The following is a 25224-nucleotide window of genomic DNA, read 5'->3' as shown; positions in this document are numbered from 1 at the left end:
AAAGTGAAGGCTCGCCGGTCCTTATGAGGCATTCAGTGCAGGCAGGGGGCCAGGTAGGACTCCCAGGTCCTGAGGAGGATTGCAGGACCCAGTGCTGCCGCCTCTGGTTCAAGCAGGTGCAAGCAAGGCCTGGGGGCTTCTATCAGTTTCCAAGGAGCTCTGGGCACCATGTGCTCCCTCTCTCTCAAAGGCTGTGTGAGCACTTAAAAACGCTATCCACTCAACCAGAACCTGGAGATCTGGGTGCTAGTTTCCCTCTGAACCACTTGTGGGGGCATGGGAAGATCCCATCCTTTCTCTGTGACTCAGAGGTCATTAAATGGAGGAATTGGCTCTGATGATCTCTTCTCCCCTGGACATTTTCAGACCCTATGCTGTCTCTGGAGCTCATAAATATGAGGCTTGGTGAGGATATGAAGGTCTGGCAAGGTCACTGTTTCCCAAAATGTGGAGCACAGAAGAGAAACGTTTCTGTGGATGGCAGGAAGAAAGAAAACTTTGCATGACTGAGGCAGAAATGCATGCCTTTTCCTAATTCTCTCTCAAGTCTACTGATTACTGCGAGGAAAAAATTCAGTTTGATGCTAGTGGATCTTTTATCTAGTTATTACATTAAAAATATTTTATTTATTTATTGGACAGGGAGAGAGACAGTGAGAGAGGGAACACAAGCTGGGGGAGTGGGAGAGGGAGAAGCAGGTTCCCCATTGAACATGGAGCCCGATGTGGGACTCGATCCCAGGACTCTGGGATCATGACCTGAGCTGAAGGCAGATGCTTTACTGACTGAGCCACCCAGGAGCCCCTATTTTTTAAAAAAAGATTTTATCTATTTGACAGAGAGTGAGGGAGAGAGAACACAAGTGTGGGGCAAAGGGAGAGGCAGAGTCAGGGTCCCCAGTGAGCAGGGTGTCCTATGTGGGACTCAATCCCAGGACCCTGGGATCATGACCTGAGCTAAGGCAGATGCTTAACGACTGAGCCACCCAGGTGTCCCTATTTATTACATTTTTAAAATTTGAGTATGGCACACAATATTACATTAGTTTCAGGTGTACAACATAGTGATTCACATCTCTATACCTTATGCTGTCCTCACAGCCCATGTGGCTACCATCGGTCATTGGACAACAGTATTACAATATCATTGACTTATTTCTTATATTGTACCCTTTAGTCTTGTGGTTTATTCATTCCATAAGTGAACACCTGTACCTCCCACTCACCTTCACCCATTTTACCCATCCTCTTGGCCCCTTTCTCTCTAGCAACTATTGGTTTGTTTATAGGTCTCATTATGCTTTTTGTTTATTCTTTTTTGTTTGTTTTTTATATTCCATATATAAGTGAAATCAGATGTTATTTGTCTTTCTCAGTCTGACTTATTTCTGCTGGTGTATCTTTAAAAAAATTATTTACATTGTGTATGTAGAATATCTACCTAAACACACACGTATGAAATTATAGGTATAATTTACTTACATACATATATATTTTAAAGATTTAAAAATTTATTTGACAGAGATCACAAGTAGGCAGAGAGGCAGGCGGGGGGGGGGGGGAAGCAGGCTCCCCGCTGAGCAGAGAGCCTGATGTGTGGCTCGATCCCAGGACCCCAAGATCATGACCTGAGCTGAATGCAGAGGCTTAACCCACTGAGCCACCCAGGCACCTCTATTTACTTATATTTTTAAAACAGATTTATTTTTAGAGAAAGAGTTGCGGAGGAGGGACAGGCGGCGAAAATCTCTAGCGGACTCCGTGCTGAGTGAGGAGCCTGATATGGGGCTGGGTCTCTGACCCTGAGATCACAACCCAAGCTGAAACTCAAAGTTGGACACTCAACTGACTGAGCCACCCAGGGGCCCCAAATTTAAAAATACCGTACATTAAAATAGATTTTTAAAAAGTTTTCAATTCAATGAATTTTAACACATGCCATCACCACTATAACCTGGACACAGAACATCACCTCAGAAAGCTCCCTAGTTCTACCCCCTTTATAATCACATCCTTCCCTATCCTCTAGCAACCACTGATCTGTCCTCTCTCACTATGGTTTTGTACTTGGAGAATATCATACTGATGGAATCATATAGTATGTAACCTTTTAAGACCGGCTTCTTTCCCACCACCTCTGCCTGCCTCTCTGCCTACTGCCTGATCTCTGTCTGTCAAATAAATTAAAAAAAAAAAAATCTTAAAAAAAAAAGCCTCTGCCATGGCTCAGGTCATGATCTCAGGGTCCTGGGATAGAGCGCCGCATCAGGATCTCTGCTCAGCCGGGAGCCTGCTTCCTTCTCTCTCTCTGCCTGCTTGTGATCTCTGCCTGTCAAATAAATAAATAATTAAAAAAAATTATGACTGGTGTTTGTAGTTCTGGACTTTCTTGCCTCCCCTACCACCGGTTTTATTTAAGTATAACTGACATATAACATTGTACTTTAAGGTATACAACTAAAGGTTTGATATACATATATATTGCAAATGGTGACTGCAATAAGTTAACATCCAACACTTCACATCGTTACAATTTTTTCTTATGACAAGAACTTTTAAGATCTTCTCTCTTTGCAACTTCCCAATATACAATACACTATTGTTAACTGTGTTTTCCAAGCTGTCCATTACAGTCCCAGGACTTACTTATCTTTTAACTGGATATCTACCTTTGATCAGTTTCCCTCCTATTCTTTCCTCCCACCCTGGTTTCTGGTAAACACAATCTGTTCTCTGAGCATAATTACTTTGAGATTCATCCAAGTTGTGTGTTTCAATAGTTTGTCTTTCTATTGCTGAATAGTGTTCCATGATCGGAATGCACCACAGCTTGTTTAGCCATTCACCTATTGAGGGCATTAACCTTAAAGATAAAACCATCATTTATTAATCAACAAAATGGGCTTATTCAGGGATAGCAGAAAATTACAATTTGGGATACACAAGCTACAGCAAAACTGTATGCAAATCTGGGAACACAGGCAAGGTATGTTTTTTTATAAAGGAAAAGGAAGGTTTGGAAGGAGCTGTTGCAAACCAAAAGCTCATTAGAGTAAACTGGGAGTTCCAAGAATAGTGACTTTTCATTGGCTGAGCTGTCACAGTCCCTCATTAGCTGGGCTGTTGCTCACGGAGGAGGAAAACCTTTCTTCCTCCCGCTGGAGTAGTACAATAGTATCTATTCTCCAGACTTGCGAGGTAGGTCTCTTCCTGAGGTCTACAGTTGATGATGAGTGGTAAGGCATGTGAGCTCCCCTTCCAGCCTCCCAACTCCATTTTATTTTATTTATTTTTTAAAAGATTTTATTTATTTGACACAGAGAGAAAGAGAGAGAGAGAGAGCACAAGCAGGCAGAGTAGCAGGCGGAGGGAGAGAGAGAAGCAGACTCCCTGCTGAGCAAGGAGCCCGATGTGGGACTCGCTCCCAGGATCCTGGGATCATGACCTGAGCCAAAGGCAGCCGCTTAAGCGACTGAGCCACCCAGGCATCCCCCAACTCCATTTTAAATGAGGTTTCCTTTGGGGCGCCTGGGTGGCTCAGTGGATTAAGCCGCTGCCTTCGGCTCAGGTCATGATCTCAGGGTCTTGGGATCGAGCCCCGCATCGGGTTCTCTGCTCCGCGGCGAGCCTGCTTCCTCCTCTCTCTCTGTCTGCCTCTCTACCTACTTGTGATCTCTCTCTCTGTCAAATAAATAAATAAAATCTTAAAAAAAAATAAATGAGGTTTCCTTTTACTGATTTTTGCAAGACACATTTGGTTTTTCCAGTTCTTGGCTGTTACAGATTAAGACCGTATGAATAATTGTGTGCAGGTTTTGTGTGACTGAGGCTGTTCAAAATCTTCTCCCCTTTCCAACTCACTAGAATAAAATCCAATGTTAAGCCGAAGGGTGTCTGGGTGGGCCCCAAGTGTTACATCCTGTGACAGGCATGGGGAAGCCATGTGGTTGAAGCACCGTACTTGTTCTCCCAGACTGGGAGCAGCATTGCTTGAGCTCACATTGTGCCTCTTTCACTTACAAGCTGTGTGACCTTGAGCAAGTTCCTTAACCTCTCTGTGCTCCCGTTTCCTCATCTGTAAACGGGGATATTAATAATATAAACTACCTTACAGGGCTATGTGAGGATTACATGAGTTGATGTGAAGAGTGTATGGAACAGCCCCTCATATGTAATAAGTGCTTAATGAAAAGTAATGGTCACTATTTCATTATTGGCTTTGGGAATTTAATCGGACCTGAAGACCTTTGTAGAAAGTTTTATCCTGTTAATTATAGGAAGGGAAAGTGGGGTTGAGCTGGTAGGTGAGAGATAGAAGGGAGAGGAACCGGTTTTAGAGACTGTTGGAATACTCCTAACAGATTTCATAAAGTGGCGGGGAGAGACTCTTTGGAGTGGGTTCAAGAGGGAACAGAAGGGCTCATGAGACAATAAGTAAAGACAAGTCATTGGAGGAATTTCGCTAAAAAGAGGTTCAAAGGGACAGTGATAGGTGGAAAATGTGGGGCAAACGGAGTTTTCTTTTCTTTTCTTATGTGGGTGAAATGAAAAGTAGGAAGATTCAACGTTAGATAAAATTAATAATGGGGTGAAACACTCAGCGGGAAATTCCAGAAGTTGACGAGGGATGGGAGCCCCTGTTAAAATGTGAAGATTCATTTTGGAAGGTAGTAGGGTACTCAGTACTAGAATTACTTCCCCTTTGCTGATGGGGATCATTTTCCAGAGGCCGGACGGCTGGAAGCAGGTCCGTAGGGTTACCCAACGTCTACTCCCCCACACTCTGAACTTCGAATTGAGAAACCCGAAAGTCGGGAAAGAAGGCGGGGCCAACAACAGAGGCCGGCCTACGAGCGAGGGGGCGGGCCTCTGCTTTTGCAGGGTTACGTAAGATGGGAGGCGGGGTCTGTCTCAGAGCTGGGACCGGGGCTTGGGGACGTGGGCCTGGGTGGTGGTGGATTCTGGGGAGCGGCCCGTGACGTCCAAGTCCGGCTAATCTGAAGGGGCATTCGGCACGGCTGGTGGGAAAGCCGGCGGGCTCGGAAAGCCCGAGGAGTACAGGCTGAAATGCAGGGCCAATGGAAGGCCGCCTGAAGCCGTCTCCTCGGCTTAGACGAGGTGCCAAGGGGCGTAGCCCCTTGTAAAGAAAAGTTAGGCTTGAAGTGAGAGCCAATGAGAGGCGGGGAAAGGCGGGGCCTGTGCGCGCGCCACCAGGAGGGCCAGAGTCCTTATAGGCGGTGCTTGTGTCACAGGGCGTGGTTACGGCTCTGCGCACGCGCGCCGGGCCGGACTACAGGAACCGCCAAGCCTACTGAGAGAAAGGGGCGGGGCCACAGCTCCGGGGCCAGCCCCCCCCGGCCGCGCTCCTGGGTCACGTGACACGAAGGGCGCCGAATTCCTCCGCAGTCAGCGCCATTTCCCGTAGGTGAAGGCCAAAGTGCCCCGGGGGTAGGAAAAGCCTTCTGATGCGATCTGACCTCGACCCCTGGCCTGGGGTGTGGGGTCGAGTTCCGGAGCTCGCAGTGGGTAGAGATCTGGCTTCTGGAGAGGGGCTCACTCGCGAGCTTGGGGGCGTGGCCTCGTCCTAGGTGACGTGGACGCGGGGTGGGCGGGCTCACCTTTAGGGCTGAGAGTCGGATCCAGTTGTAAAATAGAGGCGGGGCTCCCCACCAATTCGTTGAGAATTGGTTAATTTATTTAACCCGAGGCGCCTAAAAACTATCTTGAGGTCGTTCTGGCCGCATTGACGTGTGGTGGTCTAGTTTTTAGTGGTGGTGGTGGTGGTGGAGGAGACATAAAGAGAGGATCTGGCGTCGCAGGAGGCGTGGCCTCCCCGAAAGGCGGGGCCTGGTTCTCCAGGGGCGTGGCCTCGTCCCTAGACGAGTGGCGTAAGGGGCGTGGCCGCGCCGAAACCGGGGGTGGGGGAGGTGTGGCCCGGCCTGCGTGTGGGAGGGGCGTACCTTCTTCCGTAAAGGATCTCTGCTTCCAGCTGCTGGCCCTGTCCTTTCTCTTTCAGGTGCGGTGTCATGGAGACCCTCGCGGCCGCCGCGCCTGCCGGGAACTTCTTCCCCTCATTCCTGTTCTTGGCCTGCGGGACGCTAGTGGCCGCTCTGCTGGGCGCCGCGCACCGCCTGGGGCTCTTCTATCAGTTGATGCACAAGGTGCGGGGGCGCAGATCAGAGGCGGGCTGGGGGCAGCTAAAGAAGGAATGAGCGCCAGACACGCTATCTCACGTATTTTGCAGGCGGAGAAAGTGAAGCCCGACTAATCTAGGGGTTCGGTCGGGAAATTCTATCCACTTCCCTGTCCCCATTGCCAGGTTGCAGACAAGGCCCTGCCTGGACTTTGCCTCTAGCAAGAGAGAATCTGGAGTGTCTGCGCATTGACTCCGCGCCCGGCCCACTCCTTCCCCAGCGGTCCCGAGCCGTTTTCACAGAGCACTGCTCCCTGAATCCTGTGTGGTCAGAGTGGGCCAAAGGCACCCGAGGGGGCTGTAACAGTTGTCATGTACCTCTCAACATGTCCCTGAATAGTTGCCTTTATTTCTGCCCTCATTTCCCACAAGAGGAAATAAGCTCACGACATCTTGTGGGGTAACTTGCCACAGGTGATCTTTTTGGGAAGAATTGACCCCACAGACCTCACTCTTGGTTCCTCCCCTCAGGAATCTACCCCTTCCCCACACTCTTTCCCCAATCCTTCCTTTCTTCACCAGGAGCAACAGGAGCAAGGCTGCTAGTCTTGAGGATTTGTGGAGGTTTAAGGCAGAGGCCTCTGTTGCGCTGGGCTGTGAGGAAGCTGGGTTTGGGAAGCCTCAGGGATGATCTCTGCCAGCAGGCTGCTCCTGTGCCGGGTGCTTGGTGGCTAGCAGCAGGCCAGCTGGGCCTGCCAACTGGGTTTGCCCTGTGAGTGGGAGGAAATCTAGCATGCTGGAATTAGCAGTCAGGCTGCCAGGCCCTGGAGGGCAGGCAGTTCTGGAATCTCAGCAGATAGCCCTGGGCAAACTGCTTTGGGTTCTCGAGATCCGTTTTCCCTTTCCTTTCACCCTGATTGCCCCACAGCCCTCAAGACAGGCAGTGTATCAAAAGAGGGCGCTTAAGAGCATGGGTTGTATAGGACTTTGACTATTGCTGGGGCAAGTCTTGGTCTTCCTAGCTGCAAGAGGCTATAATCACCAGAGGGTCTGATAGGATAACATGCCCTCCTCTGGGCCTGGCATATGGTATTATAGGTGCCTAACCAACATCCAAGTTCCCCTGACTGTCCTGCCCTCCTTCCTGGGGGAGCGAGATTGCCTTCTCCCTATGTGCCCTAGTGTCCTTGCTGGTCCTTGATAATCTTGCGCTCCCTTTCTGGGGCCCAGGTGGACAAGGCAAGCATTCAGCATGGCGGGGAGAACGTGGCAGCTGTGCTGAGGGCCCATCGCGTGCGGTTCCTCTTCACATTGGTCGGTGGTCACATTTCCCCGCTGCTGGTGGCCTGTGAGAAGCTGGGCATCCGTGTGGTGGACACACGCCACGAAGTCACAGCCGTCTTCGCTGCCGATGCTGTGGCCCGCCTGACTGGTGAGGGCAGAGCAGAGAGGACTAAGGGCTGGGGAGAATGGGATGGGGGGGGTCTTTGAGGGGCACAGTTTTTTTCAGAGGTGGCCAGGCCGGTGGGCACAGCTGCAATGGATTCTGTGTTTCAGGGACGGTGGGTGTGGCTGCAGTGACAGCAGGCCCGGGCCTCACCAACACGGTGACTGCAATGAAGAATGCCCAGATAGCTCAGTCCCCAGTCCTGCTTCTGGGTGGGGCTGCCAGCACGCTCCTGCAGGTGCCTTGTCCTTGGTGGGTGGTGGGGGCCCCAGGGAGCCTCAAAGGGCTCATGTGTTGACTCTCTGGACACCTCTGTTTCCACCAGAACCGGGGTGCACTCCAGGCCATTGATCAGATGTCCCTGTTTAGGCCACTGTGCAAGTTTTGTGCTTCCGTGCGGAGGGTGCGAGACATTGTGCCCACTCTGAGGGCTGCGATAGCTGCTGCCCAGTCGGGCACCCCAGGTAGGTGGGGGGTGCTGGGTAGTGGGCAGGCCCTAAGGCTTGGGTCTAGGGAGGCATGGCAGGCTCAGTATCCTCCCTGCCCCTCTGCAGGCCCAGTGTTTGTGGAGCTGCCCATCGATGTGCTGTACCCCTACTACATGGTCCAGAAGGAGATGGTGCCAGCCAAGCCGCCCAAGGGCTTCATGGGTCGCGTGGTCTCATGGTGAGCAGTGCCACTCCCACCATGCTCTCTCCAGCCCCTTGCCCTCCTTTGTAACTTCTGCCAGCATCTGTCCCTCCTTGGACTCATTCATGGGCTTGCATATCAATGGAGTGGGGGAAGGGCAGCCATGGGAAGAGCATTCTAGGTAGAGGGACTACAAATGCAAAAGTTCTGAGGCGGGAGCAAACTTGGTGGGTTAGGAAAGCAAGGCAGCCTATGTGACAGCAGCAGGTGAGCAAAGAGGGGTAGGGGCTGAGTTCGGAACAGCCAGCAGGGGCCATTGGGAGGACCTGGATTTTTTTTTTTTTTTTTTTTTTAATTTGAGTTCCATTGAGAAGCATTACAGGGCCTTAAGCAGAGGCATAGGATACCCTGAGTAGGAAAATGGACTGTGGGGTTGGGTGGAAGCTGGGAAGCCAGGGAGGAGATGTGGTGGGCCTTGGGACTAGAGGCATGGTGGCCTGGATCTGGGTGGTGGCTGTGGGATACAGAGACATGTGGAGGATCACATGTGAGTGCTTAGACCTCCATCTGGCCAGGATAAGGGACATGCTTAAAGGTTTTTCTAGAAGAGCTATAAGGTTGAGGGGGATTTCTTTCAGTTGAGAGGATAGAAAAGGGTTCTAGGTAGGGCCATAGCCCAGGCAGAGGAATGGGAAAGGCGTTGGTTTTTGGTCGCCACTGAAGTGGGCCTGCGCAGGAGAGAGTCGATTGTTTTCCTTCTCCTCTGTCCCTCCCCGTTGCCCGTGTTTGTCCTCCCACCTTCTGTTCCCCTGCCACCACGTACTTAGTGCCACGTACTTAGCAGGTACCAGGACAGGCGCGAACAAGACAGATAGGCCACTAACCCCTGGAGAGACAGCACCTTGAGGGCCAGCTCAGGGAGTAGTGGTTTCATGCATATGGCTTTTATAACAACGCTGAGTCAAGATGGCAAGGTATTATTATGCACATTTCATAGGTTGGGTAACTGGGACCCAAGGGGGCCAAATGACTGGCATGAAGTCATCCAGCTTGCTCATGGCACACGACGATTCAGCCTGGAGGATCCCTCAGGGCCTTGTCCACAGAGCTTGTCCATGCGCTGTCTGTAATGCATTAAGTGAGTCCAGAGAGAGGGGTCCAAATCTCAGGACCACCACTAACTAGCTGTGTTCACCTCGAGCAAATGGTTAAGCCTTTCTTTTTTTCCACAGTTTAACTGAGATACACTTAACACAGGGTGAAGTTGAGGTGGACAGTGTAATCATTTAACCTTTCCTGACTTCACCTTCCTTATCTGTGAAATGGAGAGCATTGCCTGTTTTTCTTTCTAGACTAAGATTCTCTGGAGAATGACGAGGTCATTTTGAGAGTGTAAAATGCGGCAGTGAATAACTAACTGTTACTGTCTTAAATAAGGATATTGTTGGAGTCCAGTGTGAGGCAAGGTATCTCCCATCCTTTCTCCAACATGGTTAGGGAACCACAAATACAGAGGGGGATTCAGGGGTTCTGAACACATAGGAAGTGGCTGGTGACCCTGACCGGTAGGCTCAAATTTAGCAGTTTTATTCTGTGGCTGTGACAGCAGCCTGTTTGTTCCCTGGATCCTCCCCCGCCTCTCCCCCCATTCACTTCTTTTTTTCTTTTCTTTTTTTTTTTTTTAAGATTTTATTTATTTATTTGACAGAGATCACAAGTAGGCAGAGAGGCAGGCAGAGAGAGAGGAGGGAGCAGACTCCCCTCTGAGCAGAGAGCCCCATGCGGGGCTCGATCCCAGGACCGTGGGATCATGATCTGAGCTGAAGGCAGAGGCTTAACCCACTGAGCCACCCAGGTACCCCATTCTTTTTCTCTTTTCTTAATTAAAATTTTTTTTTAAAGATTTTATTTATTTATTTGATAGAGATCACAAGTAGGCAGAGAGGCAGGCAGAGAGGGAGAGAGAGAAGCAGGCTCCTTGCCGAGCAGAGAGCTCGATGTGGGACTCGATCTCAGGACCCCGAGACCATGACCTGCGCCAAAGGCAGAGGCTTAACCCACTGAGCCACCCAGGTGCCCCTTAAAAATTTTTTTTTTTTTAAGATTTATTTATTTGACAGCGAGTGAGAGATGGAACACAAGCAGGGAGAGTGGAAGAGGGAGAAGCAGGCTTCCCGCTGAGCAAGGACCCTAATGTGGGGCTCGATCCCAGGACTCTGGGATTATGACCCAAGCCAAAGGTAGATACTTAAAGACTGAGCCCCCCAGGCGCCCCTAAAATTTCTTTTTAAAGATTTTATTTACTTGACAGCATAACCAGAGTGAGCAGCAGAGGGAGAGGGAGAAGCAGGCTCCCTGCTGAGCAGGGAGCCCCATGTGGGACTCGATCGTAGGACCCTGGGATCATGACCTGAGCTGAAGGCAGACACTTAACCCATTGAGCCACCCAGGTGCCCCTCCATCTCCTCCTCTCTCCTAGGCTGCCCCTACTTGGCCCTGGTTCTTCCTTTGCCTTTTCTTTTTGCGTTGGTTCCTTCCTTGGCCTCTTCTCATTCTCTACAGTCTTGGTTTCTCCTTGAAAGAGAAAGAGAAGTTTCAGGCTCTGTGTGCTTACTGCTAATGCCCACGTGTCTTGTTTTTGGTTAGGTTGGGTGTTCCTCAGGGAGGTCAGAGCTGGGCAGGTGGTATCTCCCTGTCTTGAGGCCCCGCACAGGCCCACATGGATGGTTGGGGCCCTACGACCGAACGAGTAAGGATACAGAGGTGTCAGAAGCCAGAGAAAGCGGCTTGAGTCCTGGGGATATTAGTAGCCTCACTGACTGAGTGTTTTACAAAGTGCTTTATAGTTTGGATGGATAGGTAGTGAACCTTAGGAAGGAGATTCCTAATTTTATGTTTTGCAGAGGAGCAAGCTCAGAAAGGGTAAGTCACTTGTCTGGTCACACAGCTAGGAAGCAGCGGAGCTGCATGTGGCTGTCCCCGCAGCCGTCTGTGGCCCTGATCGTGGTACTCCATGCCTGTGTCACTTGTTTTTGAGGGTCTGCGTCCGGCTGGGTAGTCACCAGAAGCTTCTGAGGGAAGCAGGCTTGCTGGAGACTCGGCCCCTGGCATATGCCTCTCCCGGGGTGTTGCCGGTCCACTCCTCTGCCTGTCTCACTTCCCTCCTAGACCCTGGCCGCCTCTAGCTCCGGGAGCCCTGGTCACTGATTCTGGTAACCAGCTCTTGCTCTCACCTTTGCAGGTACTTAGAGAATTACCTGGCCAACCTCTTTGCAGGAGCCTGGGAGCCTCGGCCTGAGGGCCCTCTGCCTCTGGACATTCCCCAGGCATCCCCCCAGCAGGTGAATCGCCTCTCCCCTGGCCGAGGACCCGACCTGGCAGGATGGTCTCTCTTTGAGTCAGTAATTGGGGCCTTGATCTTGGGGGCTGATGGTGACTCACACGGTTGGCTCTTTGAGCCCCATCTCTTATCCCAGGTTCAGCGCTGTATGGAAATCTTGAGCCGAGCCAAAAGGCCCCTTATTGTGCTGGGAAGCCAGGCTCTGCTGCCCCCGATACCCGCTGATAGACTTCGGTGAGAAGGCTCAGCCTTGCCCTTCCTATCATATACCTGGTCCCTGGTGCCCTGATGCCTTGTGGGGTGGGGCACGCCCTTGACATTACACTCACCTCCGTTCTGTCCGGATCCCTAGTGCTGCTGTGGAGACCCTCGGCATCCCTTGCTTCCTGGGAGGGATGGCTCGAGGACTGCTGGGCCGCAACCACCCCCTCCACATCCGGCAGAACCGTAGCGCTGCCCTGAAGAAAGCAGATGTTGTCCTTCTGGCAGGTGGGCCTCGGCCTCCTCTGCACTCTTCCCTTCCCCTCCCTCCAGGCCCCCCTGTCTACTGCCCCCACCTCTGTGACCCTGCCCCTCCTAGTCAGGTACTTACTGGCATCCTGCCCTACTACAAATCACCTACCCTCTTATCTTGGGCCCCACCCCTTCACCTTTCAGGGGTTTGGACAACTGTGTACTTCAAGTCCAGGTAAACTCTGGCAAGGTTGGAGTTGTGTTGTAGGCTCAGCTTCATGCAAAGGAGAATGCATGGATAGTGGGCACCTGCAGTATTTATATTCAGCATTTGCATTTGTGTGCTTTATATGGGGTTTCTGTAGTGTAAACCTGTATGTCCTATACATTCTCACATAAAGTATTTGGACTCCTGCCCAACACGTAATAGTTGTATCAGTTTGCTGTTGTGTAGTAACCATCGCTAAACTCAGTGACTTAAAATAAATTTATCATTACTTAAGGTCCACCTAGAGGTTAGGTGGTAGTTTTCCAGGTTTTGATGGGGCTCACTGATGAGTCTGTAGTTGGAGAGGCAATAAGGCATCTGGGCTGATGGGGCTGGGCTGCTGCATATACTTGGCCTTGGCAGACTACAGATTAAGCTGCCATGGCCTCCTCTGGGATCATTGAGTTCTTTCACTCTCCCTGCCTCTTCCTCCAGCTTTCCCACCATCCAGTGGGCCAGCCTGGGCTTGCTCACTTGGTGCAGGATGAGAAACATGCAGGGGTGGGAGAGTGAGGTTTTTAAGAGAGAGACAGTAGAAGCCACAATTCTTGAAGCTTGGTCTCAGGAACGCTTGCCTTCACCTGCCACACTCTGTTGGCCAGGGCATGTCCCCGAGGCCAGCGCAGATTTGAGGGGTGGGGAGCTGTGAAGTCAACTGCAGGCATTACTGGTACAGGGAGAAAGGAAGAATGGGGACCCATTTGCATTTAGTCTGCTATGGTGGATTAAGTAAGGTGGTGGGATACTGGCTCTCCAGCCACTGAGCCCCTGTTCCCCACTCCAGGAACCGTGTGTGACTTCCGCCTGTCTTATGGCCGTGTCCTTAGCCGCAGCAGCAAGATCATCATTGTCAACCGTAACCGGAAAGAGATGCTGCTTAACTCAGACATGTTCTGGAAGCCCCAGGAAGCTGTGCAGGGTGAGCTCCTCGGACCCCCCACCTTCCACTCCAACACATATATGCTCTTCCTGGTCCTTCTCCTCCTGATCTCTGCGATAGCTGGCTTGAGCCAGGTGCTGGTGAGCAGGGCCCAAACCCTGCCGTGATGGGCACCCAGTCAGCCAGAGACACAGGCTCTTAGACTGATGGGTGCTTCTGGATGAACAAACGGTGGGGCGTGTGTAAGAGGGAAGGCCTGGGAATGTGCATGTGATCGTGCTCTGGTTGGAAACCCTCCCATGCTGCCAGCTGCCTGGAGGACAGAGAGCTCCCTCCTGGGCCCCAAGGCCTCTGTTGTCCTGCCATACCATCCCTGTTCAGTCTGTTCCCATAGCCTTTATGTGCTCTTCTTTGCCCATCATTCCAAACACATTGATGGTACTACACGGACCTCTTGGGTCAAGCAGAGAAGTGGCATTACTACATTCATGTTTGGGAAGGCCCACTGTAGTAGCTGGTAGGCAATGAGTCCGAGAGGGCAGGTGGAGGCCAGGGGCCTGTTCAACCAGGCCAGGACAGAAAGGATGAGGCCTGGAGCGGGCACAGATAGGGATGACAAATTCTGCTTCTCTGTGCTTTCATGGGATCATTTCTAAGACCAACATGAAAAGTACATCACTGGCCCATTTCTCAGTTCACAAGCATGCTGCATGTCTGGGTCCGAGAGACGTGCGTGGCTGATGGAGATGTTTGGAGGGATGTGTTTTAGAGGAAGAACTGACAGCACTGCCTGATCTGGGGGGGCACGGGGGTGGGGGAGGAGGAGGCAGGCAGCAAAGCTGCTTGGGTTTCTAACCCACATTGTGCTTCCTAAACCTTCATTTCTCTGGCATTGCTCTCTGCCTCACCTTGGCTGCCCTAACTTGGTTCTGGCAGATTCTGGGGTGTGTTTTACCTGTTTTGCCCTAGGAACATTCACGGTCTGCCTCCTTGTCTCTTTCTGGAATGTTGCCATTGGATTCCTGCTGTCACTGGGCCTCTGATGCTGGAAGGGCAGGAGGCCACTTCCCTGCAGCTGTATCCTCTTCCTTCCCTAGGAGACGTGGCCTCCTTTGTGTTGAAGCTGGTGGAGGGCCTTAAGGGCCAGACGTGGGCCTCAGACTGGACAGAGGAGCTTCGGCAAGCTGACCGGCAGAAGGAGCAGGCCTTTCGGTGGGGACCGGGTAGAGCGGACACGGGACCAGGGGTATTGTTGTGGTTTCCTGGAAGGCTTTGTTGCTGGCCCTGCTGATGTGTGCTGCTCTGTGGCAGGGAGAAGGGGTTGATGCCTGTAGCCCAGCACCTGAACCCAGTGCGGGTACTGCAGCTGGTGGAGGAAACTCTGCCTGACAACTCGATTCTAGTGGTCGACGGTGGGGACTTCGTGGGCACTGCCGCCCACCTGGTGCAGCCCCGTGGCCCCCTGTGCTGGCTTGATCCTGGTAAGGAGGGACCTCTGCCTGGGACAGCTTGCATTGTCCAGGCCCCTTTACACCCACCTGCTTTTGGTTTTCCTAGGGGCCTTTGGGACTCTGGGCGTTGGTGCAGGATTTGCACTTGGGGCCAAACTGTGCCGGCCGGATGCCGAGGTGAGTGAGGGTGCTGGAGGCTGGGGGCGGTGTGCTGTTTTCTGGACAGTGAACCACTCAACAAACCTTGTTCCCTGCTCAGGTGTGGTGCCTGTTTGGAGATGGAGCATTTGGCTATAGCCTCATTGAATTTGATACCTTCATCAGGCACAAGGTGACCGAGCTGCCCTGAAGGAAGCTCGGAACTTGGGGTTCTGGGAGTGGTCATGAGGGGTGAGCAGGGCTAGGGAGGGAGCTGCTTCTGTCTGGCAAAGGTCCTGTCCCTGTCTTTGTCCTCTGGCTAGCCTTAAAGCTGAAGGCTGTGGCCTGGCCTCATCCTTTCTCCGTAGATCCCAGTGATTGCTTTGATCGGGAATGATGCTGGCTGGACCCAGATTTCTCGGGAGCAGGTGCTCTCTCTGGGCAGCAATGTGGCCTGTGGCCTGGCTTACACTGGTGAGAGTCTGGGGTTGGGTGGAGAGAGGGAGAAGCTGTTTTGTGTTCTCTCCTGGGTTGACTGCATGGTGGCCTGGGTCCCTGCCACCATCTGACTTGACTTCCCCTTTTAGATTATCACAAGGCAGCCATAGGACTTGGCGCCCAGGGCTTGCTGCTCTCACGGGAGAAGGAAGATCAGGTGGTCGAGGTGCTTCATGATGCTCGAAAGCAGTGCCGAGATGGCCACCCAGTTGTGGTCAACATCCTTATTGGGAGGACGGACTTCCGAGATGGCTCCATTGCTGTGTAGGGCCTCGTGGGTTAGTACCCTTGGCCTTCCCACCCCTGGACTGTGCCTAGCTGGTTTAGAGTCTCATTCTTGCCTGCCTTGGAGCTGGCCTATCAGGTCCAGTGACTCTACAACCCTCCCTGAAGACAGGGTGGGGCTGGGGGTGGGGAGGTGCGGGTCAGAGCTCAGAGAGGTTCCCTGGCAGCACCAGAGAGCTCCTGGACCTTTTCCTCTGTGGGCACAGCTACCCTTTCTCCCTAACTGTCATACACACTAAATAAACCACCTCTGGTCCATGTGGCCCCAGCACTCATTCCAGAACTTGTGCATATTGATTTATTGTCCACAAAGATGGAAGTGAGGGAAAAGGAGGAGACAGGAGGGGGCCTTCTCTCCCGCTGGAACTGGGGCCCACTGAGGCTCCATTATTGGGGATTTCAGGGTGCCTGGCCACTGCAAATTCTTTCGTCCTTAGAGGTCCGTGAAAGAGCCCCATACGCCTGCTCCAGACGTGTCCATGCACACTAGTCCTCACATACAGACACACACGCACGGAGGCAATAAATATGTTCCGTACCAAAGTGCCCCCAGCCTGATATTTCAGGTGGGGCCCCTCCGAAAGGGAGGTCTTGTAAGTGCTCAGTTTTTTTTCAGAGATGTGGAGGAAGAACTGGGGAGGGGAAAGGCCAGACTCTGCTATCTCCATTTCTTGGTTTGAGGCAATCATGGGGTTTTCCCTGAAAGAGAGGGTGGGGAAACCAGCTATTTTTCTAAAGGCCCTTGGCTCCCCGTATCCAGCCAGAGCCCAGGATAGGGGCTTTCCCTCCACCCTGCCTCAGATAGCACCTCGTGATAGTCCTTGGACCCTCCAGGGAGGGAGAAGCAGAGTGCGGTGCTTAAAGCTAATACTGATTTGGTTGGCAGCAGCAAGAGGAGGACTGATGGGGGTGGGGGGCGGAGGGGCAGGGGAGGAGGAATTGGGGGCGGTGTTGTCTCACCATCCCGGGGTGATGCTCACAGTAACTGGTGTTTCCCTGGCCAAGGGGGAGGTGACAAGAGAGGCCAGGCCAGCAAGCGGGAGAAGTGCCTTTTGGCAGCAAGGGGAGAAGCCCTTGGTACTCAGAAAAGATGTCCCCGGCAGCTGGTCCCGAAAGTCCCCAGTCCCCAGCCTTCGCAACCAGTGCCCCACCACTGGGCTCTGGAAACGAGGAATGATTCTCAGCAACGGGCTGGTCACTAGACAAATCCCCAGCAACCGGGACGGTGGCCCGAGCGGCCCTGGTCCCCTCCATCGCCGGGGCACCGCCTCAGCTGCCAGGAGTCCAGCCCTTCGTGACCGAGGTCCCGCCCCGCCCAGCTCAGAGGCACACGTTGATCTGCTTGGAGAGCTCTCGCTCCAGGTCCAGGATGAGGGCGTCGAAGTCTTTGAGGTTCAGGTGCGGGTTGAAGGGTGCCTCGAAGTCATCTTCGAAGTCCGCGGCGCCCGCCGGCTCGCCCGCCTCCTCGTCCTCGTCCTCGCTGTAGCTGCCCGTCACGTGGTCGTAGTCCGGCCCGGACAGAAAGTCCCGCCCGCACGGCAGGAAGTCCCGTCCGCACACGCTCCAGTCGCCCGCGTAGCGGTTACTCGGGGGGCTCTCGGGGCCGCCCCGGCCGCGGGGCCGCGCCACCACTTCGGGGCCGGAGAGCGGCAAGTGCAGCGGCGGCTGCCGTTTGGGCCGCAGGTATGGGGCGAGGTCGGGAGGCTCCGGGGCCCCGCGGGGATCTGCGGGGAAGAGCGGGGCTCGTGATTGGCCGCCTGGCTAACCGGGCCCCTGATTGGCCCGGCCCAAGACGGGACCTGCGACCGCTTCGGGATTTCACTGGCCGAGCTAGACCTGGTTGCTTCGGCAACCGGCCCTCTGATGGGCAGGTCGAGAGACAGGTCTCTGACCGCGTCAAGCTCGGATTGGCTCAATCTGAACGGGTTGCTGAGGTTACCAGGTACCGTTTACGCCAGGGGCCAGCAGGGGGCGTGGCACGCCTGAAATACGGGACTCTGATTGGCCGCCCCAGAAAGCATCCTTGCGGCGGCCTGGCCTGGATTGGCGGCGCGGGCCAGGGGCGGGCTCACCTGGCCAGGCCTGCAGCAGGTAGTGCAGCACCTCGATGTGGCGCTTGAAGTCCACTGCGTTGGTTAGGCCGGGGCCAGAGCTGCGGATGCGGGGCCTGGCGGGTGCCTGGCGCGCCGGCAGCAGCACGGGACCGAAGCACACGGCCAGGTTCTGCGGGGTCATGCGGTTGTGGGCGTGGAAGGAGGAGACGAGGCGCAGATGGTCCAGGAGAAGCGTCAGCGTGGCCTGAGAGAAGACGGTTGGGAATCATGAAGCGGGTGAAGCTGGTCCCCTGTCAAACCTGAAGGGAGACTAAGGCGGCCCAGAGTGGGGAAACTCGATCTCTCATAGCTGGTTGAAGGCTGAGCTCAGGCTTTGATATTAGTATTATGATCTATTTTGCTGGAGGGGAGACTGAAGACAAAGACAACTTAGCTTTGGAATGGCAGAGCTTGGATTTGAACCCACCCCACTGTCTGTTAGGCAGGGCGAGCACTAATCCTGTTTTAGGGTTTATACCCTATGAAGTTATTGAGGCACAGAGGGTCAGGACTTCTCCAGGATCCCACAGCCAGAACCTCTCTGGTGGTAGGTTTACAGACCTGTATTCAGAGCCTGCATTTTTGTGATGTCCTGGCTGTGCAACCTTGGGCAACTCACTTAACTGCTCTGGGCCTAGGTTTCTGTAGCTATGAAGTGGGGATGCTCATAGCACCTACTTTCTAGGGTTGTGACAGTGCACGTCATGGGCTCAGTGCGGGTGAAACACTCTCCTGATGTCAGCTCATTCAGTCCTGCCCACTCTCACCAGACCCAACTCACCCTCTCCACATCTGGCAGGCAGTTGAGGAGCCCACGGGTGCCCTCAGTGCTGGAGGGCGCCCTGCTTGGGGGTCCTTGGGCCATGGCCTCCAGCACCACCTGATAGAGGGGCTGGGTGATGAGTGGGGTGGGCAACTCCCGAAGATAATCCTTGAGGATGCCTGTGGACACAGGGCCCACTCTGGTCAGGGCACCCCTGGCTTCTGAGGCTGGAAGGGTCAGCTGGGGCTGGGAGGCGGAAGAGGAGGACAGGCACAGGAAAGTGAAAACAAAGCTAGACAGAAAGGGTGATGTCCCAGAGGGACCACAGGGACTCTCTTGAGGTGAAGTTTCAATAGGGAGCAGGCAGGGGACAGAAGGGGCTTGCTGACCAGTGATGACATTGATATCAGGATACAGGTCCTCAGAGAGGCAGACGGCTGCACTGTCCCGCTCGAAGGCATCCCGAAGCTCTTTCTTCACTGCTGCCGAGCCACACAGACGGTACAGCCCCACCACCTGGGGGTGGGGACAGAGAGAGATCTTCTTGCCAGTGCTACAGACTGATTGGGGCTGGGTGGGCTGGGGTTGGAGGTCTGGGTGAGGGTGGCAGTGGGCTGAGGGGTTGGGGGGCTGGCTGTGGCTTCCCCAGCTGCCTTCCTGCTCTTCTGACACCTGTCATGGGGTCCCCAGCTGGCTGCCTGAACAACCTGGTCCCGTAAACCCTCTGCTTGGATCATTTGTCCTGCCACCACCCTCCTTCTCAGCTCACTCATCACCTCCTCTGGGAAGCCCTTTCTGACTACTCCAACCAGCATCAAGTCCTGCTTCAAGCTCTCCCAGCCTCAGTCTTTTCTCAGCCAGTTTTACACTTGTGAGTTACTGGAATCATGTCTTTTCTTCCATCAGATTCTGAGCTCCAGTAGGTCTGGGACCATGTATTACTAAATGGATGGATGACCCATGGGTTCTGGGCTGGGTGATGTGGTCTACGGGAGCCTCCTGCCCCTGTCTAAGCTGGGATTGGACCTAGGAGTGTCCCAGGCAGGGTGTATTCGTGGGGAAGGCCTGGCCTCTGTATGCTAGGTGTTCTGGGCTGTAGGTCTGAGGGCCAGCTGGGATGGGGCAGGGGGCTCACCCGCAGCCCTCGGCGCTCGATCTGCCCAACACACTTCTGGATGATGAGGGGCACCTGGCCCGGGGGCTTTTCTCGCTCCACCAGCAGCGGCAGGGGCAGCCCAAAGACTCGGGGCTCAGTTGTGCCTGGTGCTTCCTGCTGCTCTGACAGGGTCAGCTTGGCATACAACAGCCCCTGGGGCTCCAGGCGCACGGCCAGTTGCTGGGCCTGGCACCCTGAAGACACAAGGGCATCTGTGGGGTCTGGCCACCAGGCTCCTATGCCCTGGCCCCCTGCTCTGAGCCACACCCCACCCTGGAAACTGGGGGGAAAGGCAGAGCTGAATCCTATGCCAACCGCTCTTCCCTTGCAGCCAGGTATCCTACCTCGGAAGACTGTGGGTAGCAGCACAGTTCCCTGGGCGCAGGGCCGGTGCCGCCGGACACCAGGGTCCCACGCCAGCACCAGGGCCCGCAGCAGCCGGGCAGCCTCAAGTTCCAGGTGGAAGGTGTGATCCAGCCGCAGGAAGTCTGGCCCCCCCCTCAGTGGCCCCGTTCGGGCCCGGGCCACCCCATCCACCTGCAGTAGGCAGCAGAGGTCTCTTGGGGTGGCCCCAGGTGCTGGCCGCAGCCCCCCCAGCCCATACAAGTGCAGGCTGAGGCGGCCCCAGAGTGCGGCGGGGGGTGCTCGGGCTGATGGGCCCACCTCATAGGGCCGGAAGGCAGTGGGTGATGGGGGCCCTGCTGGGCGCTCCGGTGAGTCCCCATCACTGAGGTAACCGGCCCGAGGGCCCCTTGTGGCCCCAGCCCCTGCTGCCCGTCCCGGGGTCCCCACACTGCTGTCCAGGTGGTAACGACTGATGACGGAGCCCTCGGGGGCGGCCCGCTCACGCTCTCGGCCAGCCCGGGTGCCCCGCAGGCTCAGTCGCCGCCGCAGGTCGGGCAGCTTCTTCATCTTCATGGAGAGGCGCCGAGCTGGGCCAGGGGACTTTGTGCGGGAGGCTTTGGTTGGGGGGCTGGCAGGGGCTGCGCCTGTAGAAACAGCAGATCTCAGAGTTCAGAAGCCTGGGCTTGGGATAGGGGTGAGGCTTGTGGTCATCTTGGGGAGCTGGTGGAATGAGGCTTGTGCTCACCTTGTGAGGCTGGGCCCTCTGGCTCAGCTGAGCCTGGTTGTGGTCCCAGGGGCTCTGGTGCCAGGGGTCTGGAGTCTTCCTCGGGGATAGGGTTGTACCAGATCTCACCTGCGGGCTCCCCGCTGCCAGGTGCCCTGGGCCCCAAAGCAGCCTCTTCCGGTGGCTTGGCCCCACCCAGCACCCATCGTCGACTGCTGGGCTCCAGGCTCTGCAGGTAGGCCCCCCGAGCTGGGCTCCGAGATGCCTCAGGGCTTGGGGGCCCCTCTGCTCCAGCCTGGGACCCTTCAGGGGCCTGGGGCTCTGGCTCTGGAGGACTGGGCTCCGGGCGCTGGGCTGGGCGGCCTGGCAGAGAGCAAGGGGAGTGAGACCCAGTGCAGCCCCAGGCTGCTGGCTTTCCCCAGCAGGGGCCATGGCTGGGGTGCACACAGTACTGGCACTCACTCCACGTGTTTGTTTGGAATGGGTGGGTGCAGGCCAGCAATCTCATTGGTTGCCAGCTTACAGCCTGCCCCCTCTTCGTCCCTGGGGGTCCCAAATGGTGTCCCTCTGCCCTTCAGCCTCAGAGGTCCAGTGGGGTTTCTCCAGACCTGGGCCCTGCATTCTCAGCTCTACCTCCCACCCCTGGCATGGAGCTCTGTCCCTGTCCCTTCTTACTGGGTGCCTTTGGGGAAGTTGTTTTCCATCTTTGAACCTCAGTGCCCTCCTGTGAAATGGGGGGAGTCAATGTCCTCCTCCAGGGATGCTTCTGAGAGCTCGGGGTGGGGACTGTTCTTAGGTGTCCAGGTTATGGTCAAGCACGTAACCCACAGTGAAGGCTGCCTTGCTCCTTTCGGAAGACAGGAGTAGGCACGACAGCTAGTGCTCGGGCCTCCCTTAGCCCTCCCTTTCTATAGCGCTTCCCCCACCGCCCACCCCTTGCCTGTCTTCCAGGCTCTGCCCCCACCCTGGAGTGAGCCCTGTCTCTCAGCCCAGTCCAGATCCCCATGGTCAATGCCTTGGGGCCTCCCCTTTGCTCCGGCCTCCCTTCTCTGACATCCTGGGCTGTTTCCTGTCTGTGTTTGTGCGTGGGCACCCCTGTCCCTTCTCTCTGCTCTAGGAAACTTGGGAATCTTTGGGAAGGGACTGGGAGAGAGGGGAAGGTCAGATTCGGGAGTCATCAGGCCTCCCTCCTTTAACTCCTTCCTTCCTGGGGTTTTCAGTCCCACGCAGCTCCCAGTTCCTTAAGGTCTTGTCTTGTTTGCTGGTGGACTCTCTGGTCAACTCTGATTTCCAATGCCCTTGACCCTGTCTCGGGGGGTCTCTATTAGTAGCATGTCCAAAGAGCTGTTTAAGTCACTTCATTGGCTCTGGACAAATGACCCAACTGTTCCGTGCCTCAGTTTCCCCACCCATCTAAAAGGGACAATTTCCTAGGGCTGCCTAAGGTGGGCGCAGCTGCAGTCACTGGTTAATAGGAGGGAGGGGGTTTAGGGGGTGGCCACTGTGGCTGATGCACCGCCTCTCTCCCTCCTCTGCAGGAGGTGGCTACCCATCTTCCATCCCGGGTCTCCAGGGTGCAGGGTGTCCCAGCCTGGCCTGACTGGGCCCGTTTGCCAGTTTCCCAACTCCTCCTCCCCTCCGCCCTCCAGGCGCTCGGTCTCGGCCCCATTTCCTGTCAGGGGCGAGGCCCCCTCCCGGGCCTCGCAGGGAGCCCGCAGCGCTGGCATCCCAGGCCAGGCGCACATAACGGTTCGTGCCCCCTCTCCCCCTGCCCAGCCCCTTCCTGCCAGGACCCCTGCCCGCTCTCGGTCCCCCACCCGGGGCCTCAGGGGACTCCGCAGGGCTCCCCCTACCCCCCAGTCATCCCGCCTTGGGACTCCGGGACCATCTCCCGGGCGGGGCGGGGTTCGGCGCCCCCTCCTCCGCCGCCTCCTCTGCTCACCGCGCTCCTTCGCGTCCGACTTTTTCCGGGGAAGTTTTTCCCGGCCCCGCAGGCGGGAGAAGGTTTTCCTGAGCAGCGGCTCGGCCATGCTGGGGCCCGGGCCGGGCGGAGTGCGCGCCCCGGGCTCCGGCCGCGCCGCCCCCCGCCCTCCCCGCCCCGCCCCGGCCTCCCCGCCTCCACCCCCCCATCCCCACCCCCGTTGCTCCGCGCCAGCAGGAAGCGCATTCCGGGAATGCTTGGCCCAAACTTTTTTTTTTTCTCCCCTTCCCGCGGCTCGAGCGAGCGATGCTGGGATATGTAGTTGCCGGGGCCCGGTGGGGAGGAGATGGGGGCTCTAGGCTGCCTTGCTGGCTCCAACTGTGAATATCGTGGCACAGTCCTGAGCCCTGTCTTCCCTCCTTCCCACTCTCCTTTGGTAATCGAACACAGCACGTTCTCTTGGATTTACTTTCAAAACGCATCCTGCACATATTTCCACCTCTTTCCCCCATGTACTGCTCCAGCGTGGTGCAAGCCCTGGCCTCACTCCCTTTGTTCCATGACACCGCCTCTTCTTTAGTCTCCTGGACGCCACTTGGGTGCCTCCCAATTTTCCCATCCCCCAGTTTCAATTACTACAGATGTTTAACAGACCATCTCCAAACTAGTGGTGTAGAAGCCATTTTATGACGCCGCAGATGCTGCGGGTAAGGAATTCGGGCAGGGCAGAGCTGACATTGATCGTTTCTACTCCTAGGTTGGAAAGGCTTTGAGGTTTCGGGGTAACTCAGCAATGGGGGACTGGAATCATCTGCAGGCATGTTCATTCACAGGGCTTGCAACCTATCACAGCTGAGGGCTGGGACCTCTTCCCGGGCTGTGGACCAGGACAGCTACCTGGGCCTCTCTGGCCTGGGCTTCCTACCAGCAGGTCATTTGTCAGGAGGGTTGGGTTTCCAGGACTCCAAAGTCAACAAGACCGAACCTGCATTATCTTTCCTAACCCACCCTTAGGTGCCATGTTGTGTCACTTCTGGCATCAGATTCAAGAGGAGGCGACATAGACCCCATCTGCTCAGTAGGCCTTATGTCAAGGTGACCTTGTGAAGAGAATGTGGGATGGAAGATATTGTGGCCATCTTGGAAAATTTAACCTGCTTCACTCCTATATTCCGTTCTCCAGAGTGGATTTAAAAACCGAAGCCAGATTATGGCACACCCCTGTTGTAGAGTCTTTCCATGACTGTTCACCTCACCTAGAATAAAATGCAGATTTCCAGTAAGACTTCTGGCCTTATCTCCTTTGTTGTCCCCATTGCTCACCATGACCTCCTCTCTGGTCCTCCTTTACATCAAACTGTATCTGTACCAGGCCCTTTGCACATGTAGTCTCCTCTGTCTGGGGAGCCCTGGTTCTTCTGAATTTGCCTCTTTCTCATCCTTTAGTTCCAAAAGCACCCCCTTGGGAGGTCCTCCTTGAGTCCCCACCCCTGTCCACTCATTATCACCTTATTGTGTTTCATTTCTTTGAACACTGTCACAGCTTGAAATGAGTAGCTTCAGTGTTTGTTCTAGTTTATCTGTGTCCTTGTTGAAATGGGGACTACTCCACCAGATGCACGTCTGTCTTGTTCACTGCTGAGTGTTCAGGTAGGAGATCAGGTGCCAGGTGCCAGAGGCCTGGCTAGGAGTGGGTGGCCAAGCAGCTTGCATAGAGTAGTAGTGTGTGTTTGCTAATTTTGTGTCTCAAAGTGGATCTTTCTGTTTATTCTACTTGGAGTTTGTTGAGCTAGTTGGATGTGCAGATTCATATCCTTCATCCACTCCGGGAGGTTTTCTTGGGCCATTATTTCTTCAACTATTTTTTGTATCCCTTTCTTTTCTCTCCTTTTGGGACTCCCATTATACATATGTTTGTAGGCTTATCAGCGTTCCATGGGTCTCTCAGGTTCTGATCATTTTTCTTGGATGTGTGTTTGGCAGGAGACATGCTGGAGAGTGGTGGAATGCACCCCAGGAGTCTTTGAGGTAGCTACTGACAGTGGGGAAGAGGTCAGGGTCAAGACAACATCTGTTCACAAGTCCCATGAAGGGGGGACAGGAGAGGGAGCTCCCTCAGGGTATGCCAGTACTTCGGAGAAGCTGGAGGCTGACATGGGGATGAGAGCAGCCCTTGGCCCCACCCATATCACATCAAATGACTAAAACCCACTCACACAGCATATCCATATTTACTTATTCATTCTTGGTAAACACTTTTGATGTTGTTTCTCTGCTTTTCCTGTTGCATTTATTTGGCTCATTATTTAGCTCATTTAGTTCACAGTTGGCTATGATTCTTTCTCAGCAACCAGAAATTCTTGGTAAGTGTTAATAAAATGATTATGAATACTGAGTTTCACATTCTCTGTAGGCTGGCTTTTGGTAGTTGCTGTTGGAATTTAAGAGCATGTGTGTGTATTCTCTTTCCTCCCAATGTTCTCACTGGCTGCAGATATGATGTGCTGTACTTATGGTGCCTGATGGATAAATCCAGCCCCCAGAAGAATGGGTATTTGTTGAAAGAAGAAGTGCAGGTGGAGGGTGCTGGTGAGGTTTGAACAGAGCTCTGCACCTCTGTGGCAGACAGTGTGTGGATATGTATCCTAGCTCCCTCACCCCTCATGTGGGAAGGTTCATGTCCCACATCAACCCTCACA

At 54.6% G+C, this 25224-nt stretch overlaps 2 protein-coding genes and 1 long non-coding RNA gene across 5 annotated transcripts; 2 read left to right on the top strand and 1 right to left on the bottom strand.

The window, feature by feature from the left end:
* The first annotated feature begins 5966 nt into the window (after window positions 1–5966).
* Window positions 5967–15803, top strand: ILVBL (ilvB acetolactate synthase like). 2 transcript variants are annotated; one of them, XM_045990947.1, is made up of 15 exons: window positions 5969–6161; window positions 7364–7565; window positions 7691–7818; window positions 7906–8044; window positions 8135–8246; window positions 11452–11551; window positions 11687–11784; window positions 11903–12039; window positions 13056–13190; window positions 14249–14363; window positions 14463–14632; window positions 14709–14779; window positions 14862–14933; window positions 15109–15214; window positions 15328–15803. In XM_045990947.1, the coding sequence occupies exons 1-15, from the start codon at window positions 6027–6029 to the stop codon at window positions 15504–15506; spliced, it is 1899 nt and encodes a 632-aa protein (XP_045846903.1). In that variant the 5' UTR covers window positions 5969–6026; the 3' UTR covers window positions 15507–15803. The 2 variants fall into 2 exon arrangements, with proteins under 2 accessions (XP_045846902.1, XP_045846903.1); XM_045990946.1 differs by having other exon boundaries at window positions 5967–6161; window positions 7906–8246.
* A 127-nt stretch (window positions 15804–15930) lies between these two features.
* SYDE1 (synapse defective Rho GTPase homolog 1) lies at window positions 15931–22703 on the bottom strand. Of its 2 annotated transcripts, none has more exons than XM_045990944.1 (8): window positions 22547–22703; window positions 20626–20967; window positions 19880–20524; window positions 19515–19729; window positions 18769–18919; window positions 18398–18558; window positions 17596–17821; window positions 15931–17247 (listed from the first exon to the last, which is right to left on the bottom strand). In XM_045990944.1, exons 1-8 carry the CDS (start codon window positions 22632–22634, stop codon window positions 16844–16846), a joined length of 2232 nt encoding a protein of 743 aa, XP_045846900.1. In that variant the 5' UTR covers window positions 22635–22703; the 3' UTR covers window positions 15931–16843. The 2 variants fall into 2 exon arrangements, with proteins under 2 accessions (XP_045846900.1, XP_045846901.1); XM_045990945.1 differs by having other exon boundaries at window positions 18769–18895; window positions 22547–22702.
* Window positions 18752–23776, top strand: LOC123932582. Its single transcript, XR_006816451.1, has 3 exons — window positions 18752–18880; window positions 19070–19250; window positions 23540–23776. It is a non-coding gene; the product is annotated as an uncharacterized LOC123932582 (long non-coding RNA).
* Window positions 23777–25224: the final 1448 nt, after the last annotated feature.

This window comes from Meles meles, chromosome 20, assembly GCF_922984935.1.
Source record: "Meles meles chromosome 20, mMelMel3.1 paternal haplotype, whole genome shotgun sequence".
In the NCBI taxonomy this organism is placed as follows: Eukaryota; Metazoa; Chordata; class Mammalia; order Carnivora; family Mustelidae; genus Meles; species Meles meles.
This window is presented reverse-complemented; position numbering and strand designations above follow the sequence as displayed.

Excerpts from the sequence above, each read along its gene's own strand:
- SYDE1 (XM_045990944.1), bottom strand. The coding sequence starts at position 22,634 with ATGGCCGAGCCGCTGCTCAGGAAAACCTTCTCCCGCCTGCGGGGCCGG. Across the intron at positions 20,968-22,546 it reads GTCGGACGCGAAGGAGCGCG|GCCGCCCAGCCCAGCGCCCG; the intron begins GTGAGCAGAGGA and ends GCTCTCTGCCAG. Across the intron at positions 17,822-18,397 it reads GCCTGCCAGATGTGGAGAGG|GCCACGCTGACGCTTCTCCT; the intron begins GTGAGTTGGGTC and ends GTCTTCTCTCAG.
- ILVBL (XM_045990946.1), top strand. The coding sequence starts at position 6,027 with ATGGAGACCCTCGCGGCCGCCGCGCCTGCCGGGAACTTCTTCCCCTCA. Across the intron at positions 13,191-14,248 it reads GCCCCAGGAAGCTGTGCAGG|GAGACGTGGCCTCCTTTGTG; the intron begins GTGAGCTCCTCG and ends TTCCTTCCCTAG. Across the intron at positions 15,215-15,327 it reads CTGTGGCCTGGCTTACACTG|ATTATCACAAGGCAGCCATA; the intron begins GTGAGAGTCTGG and ends TTCCCCTTTTAG.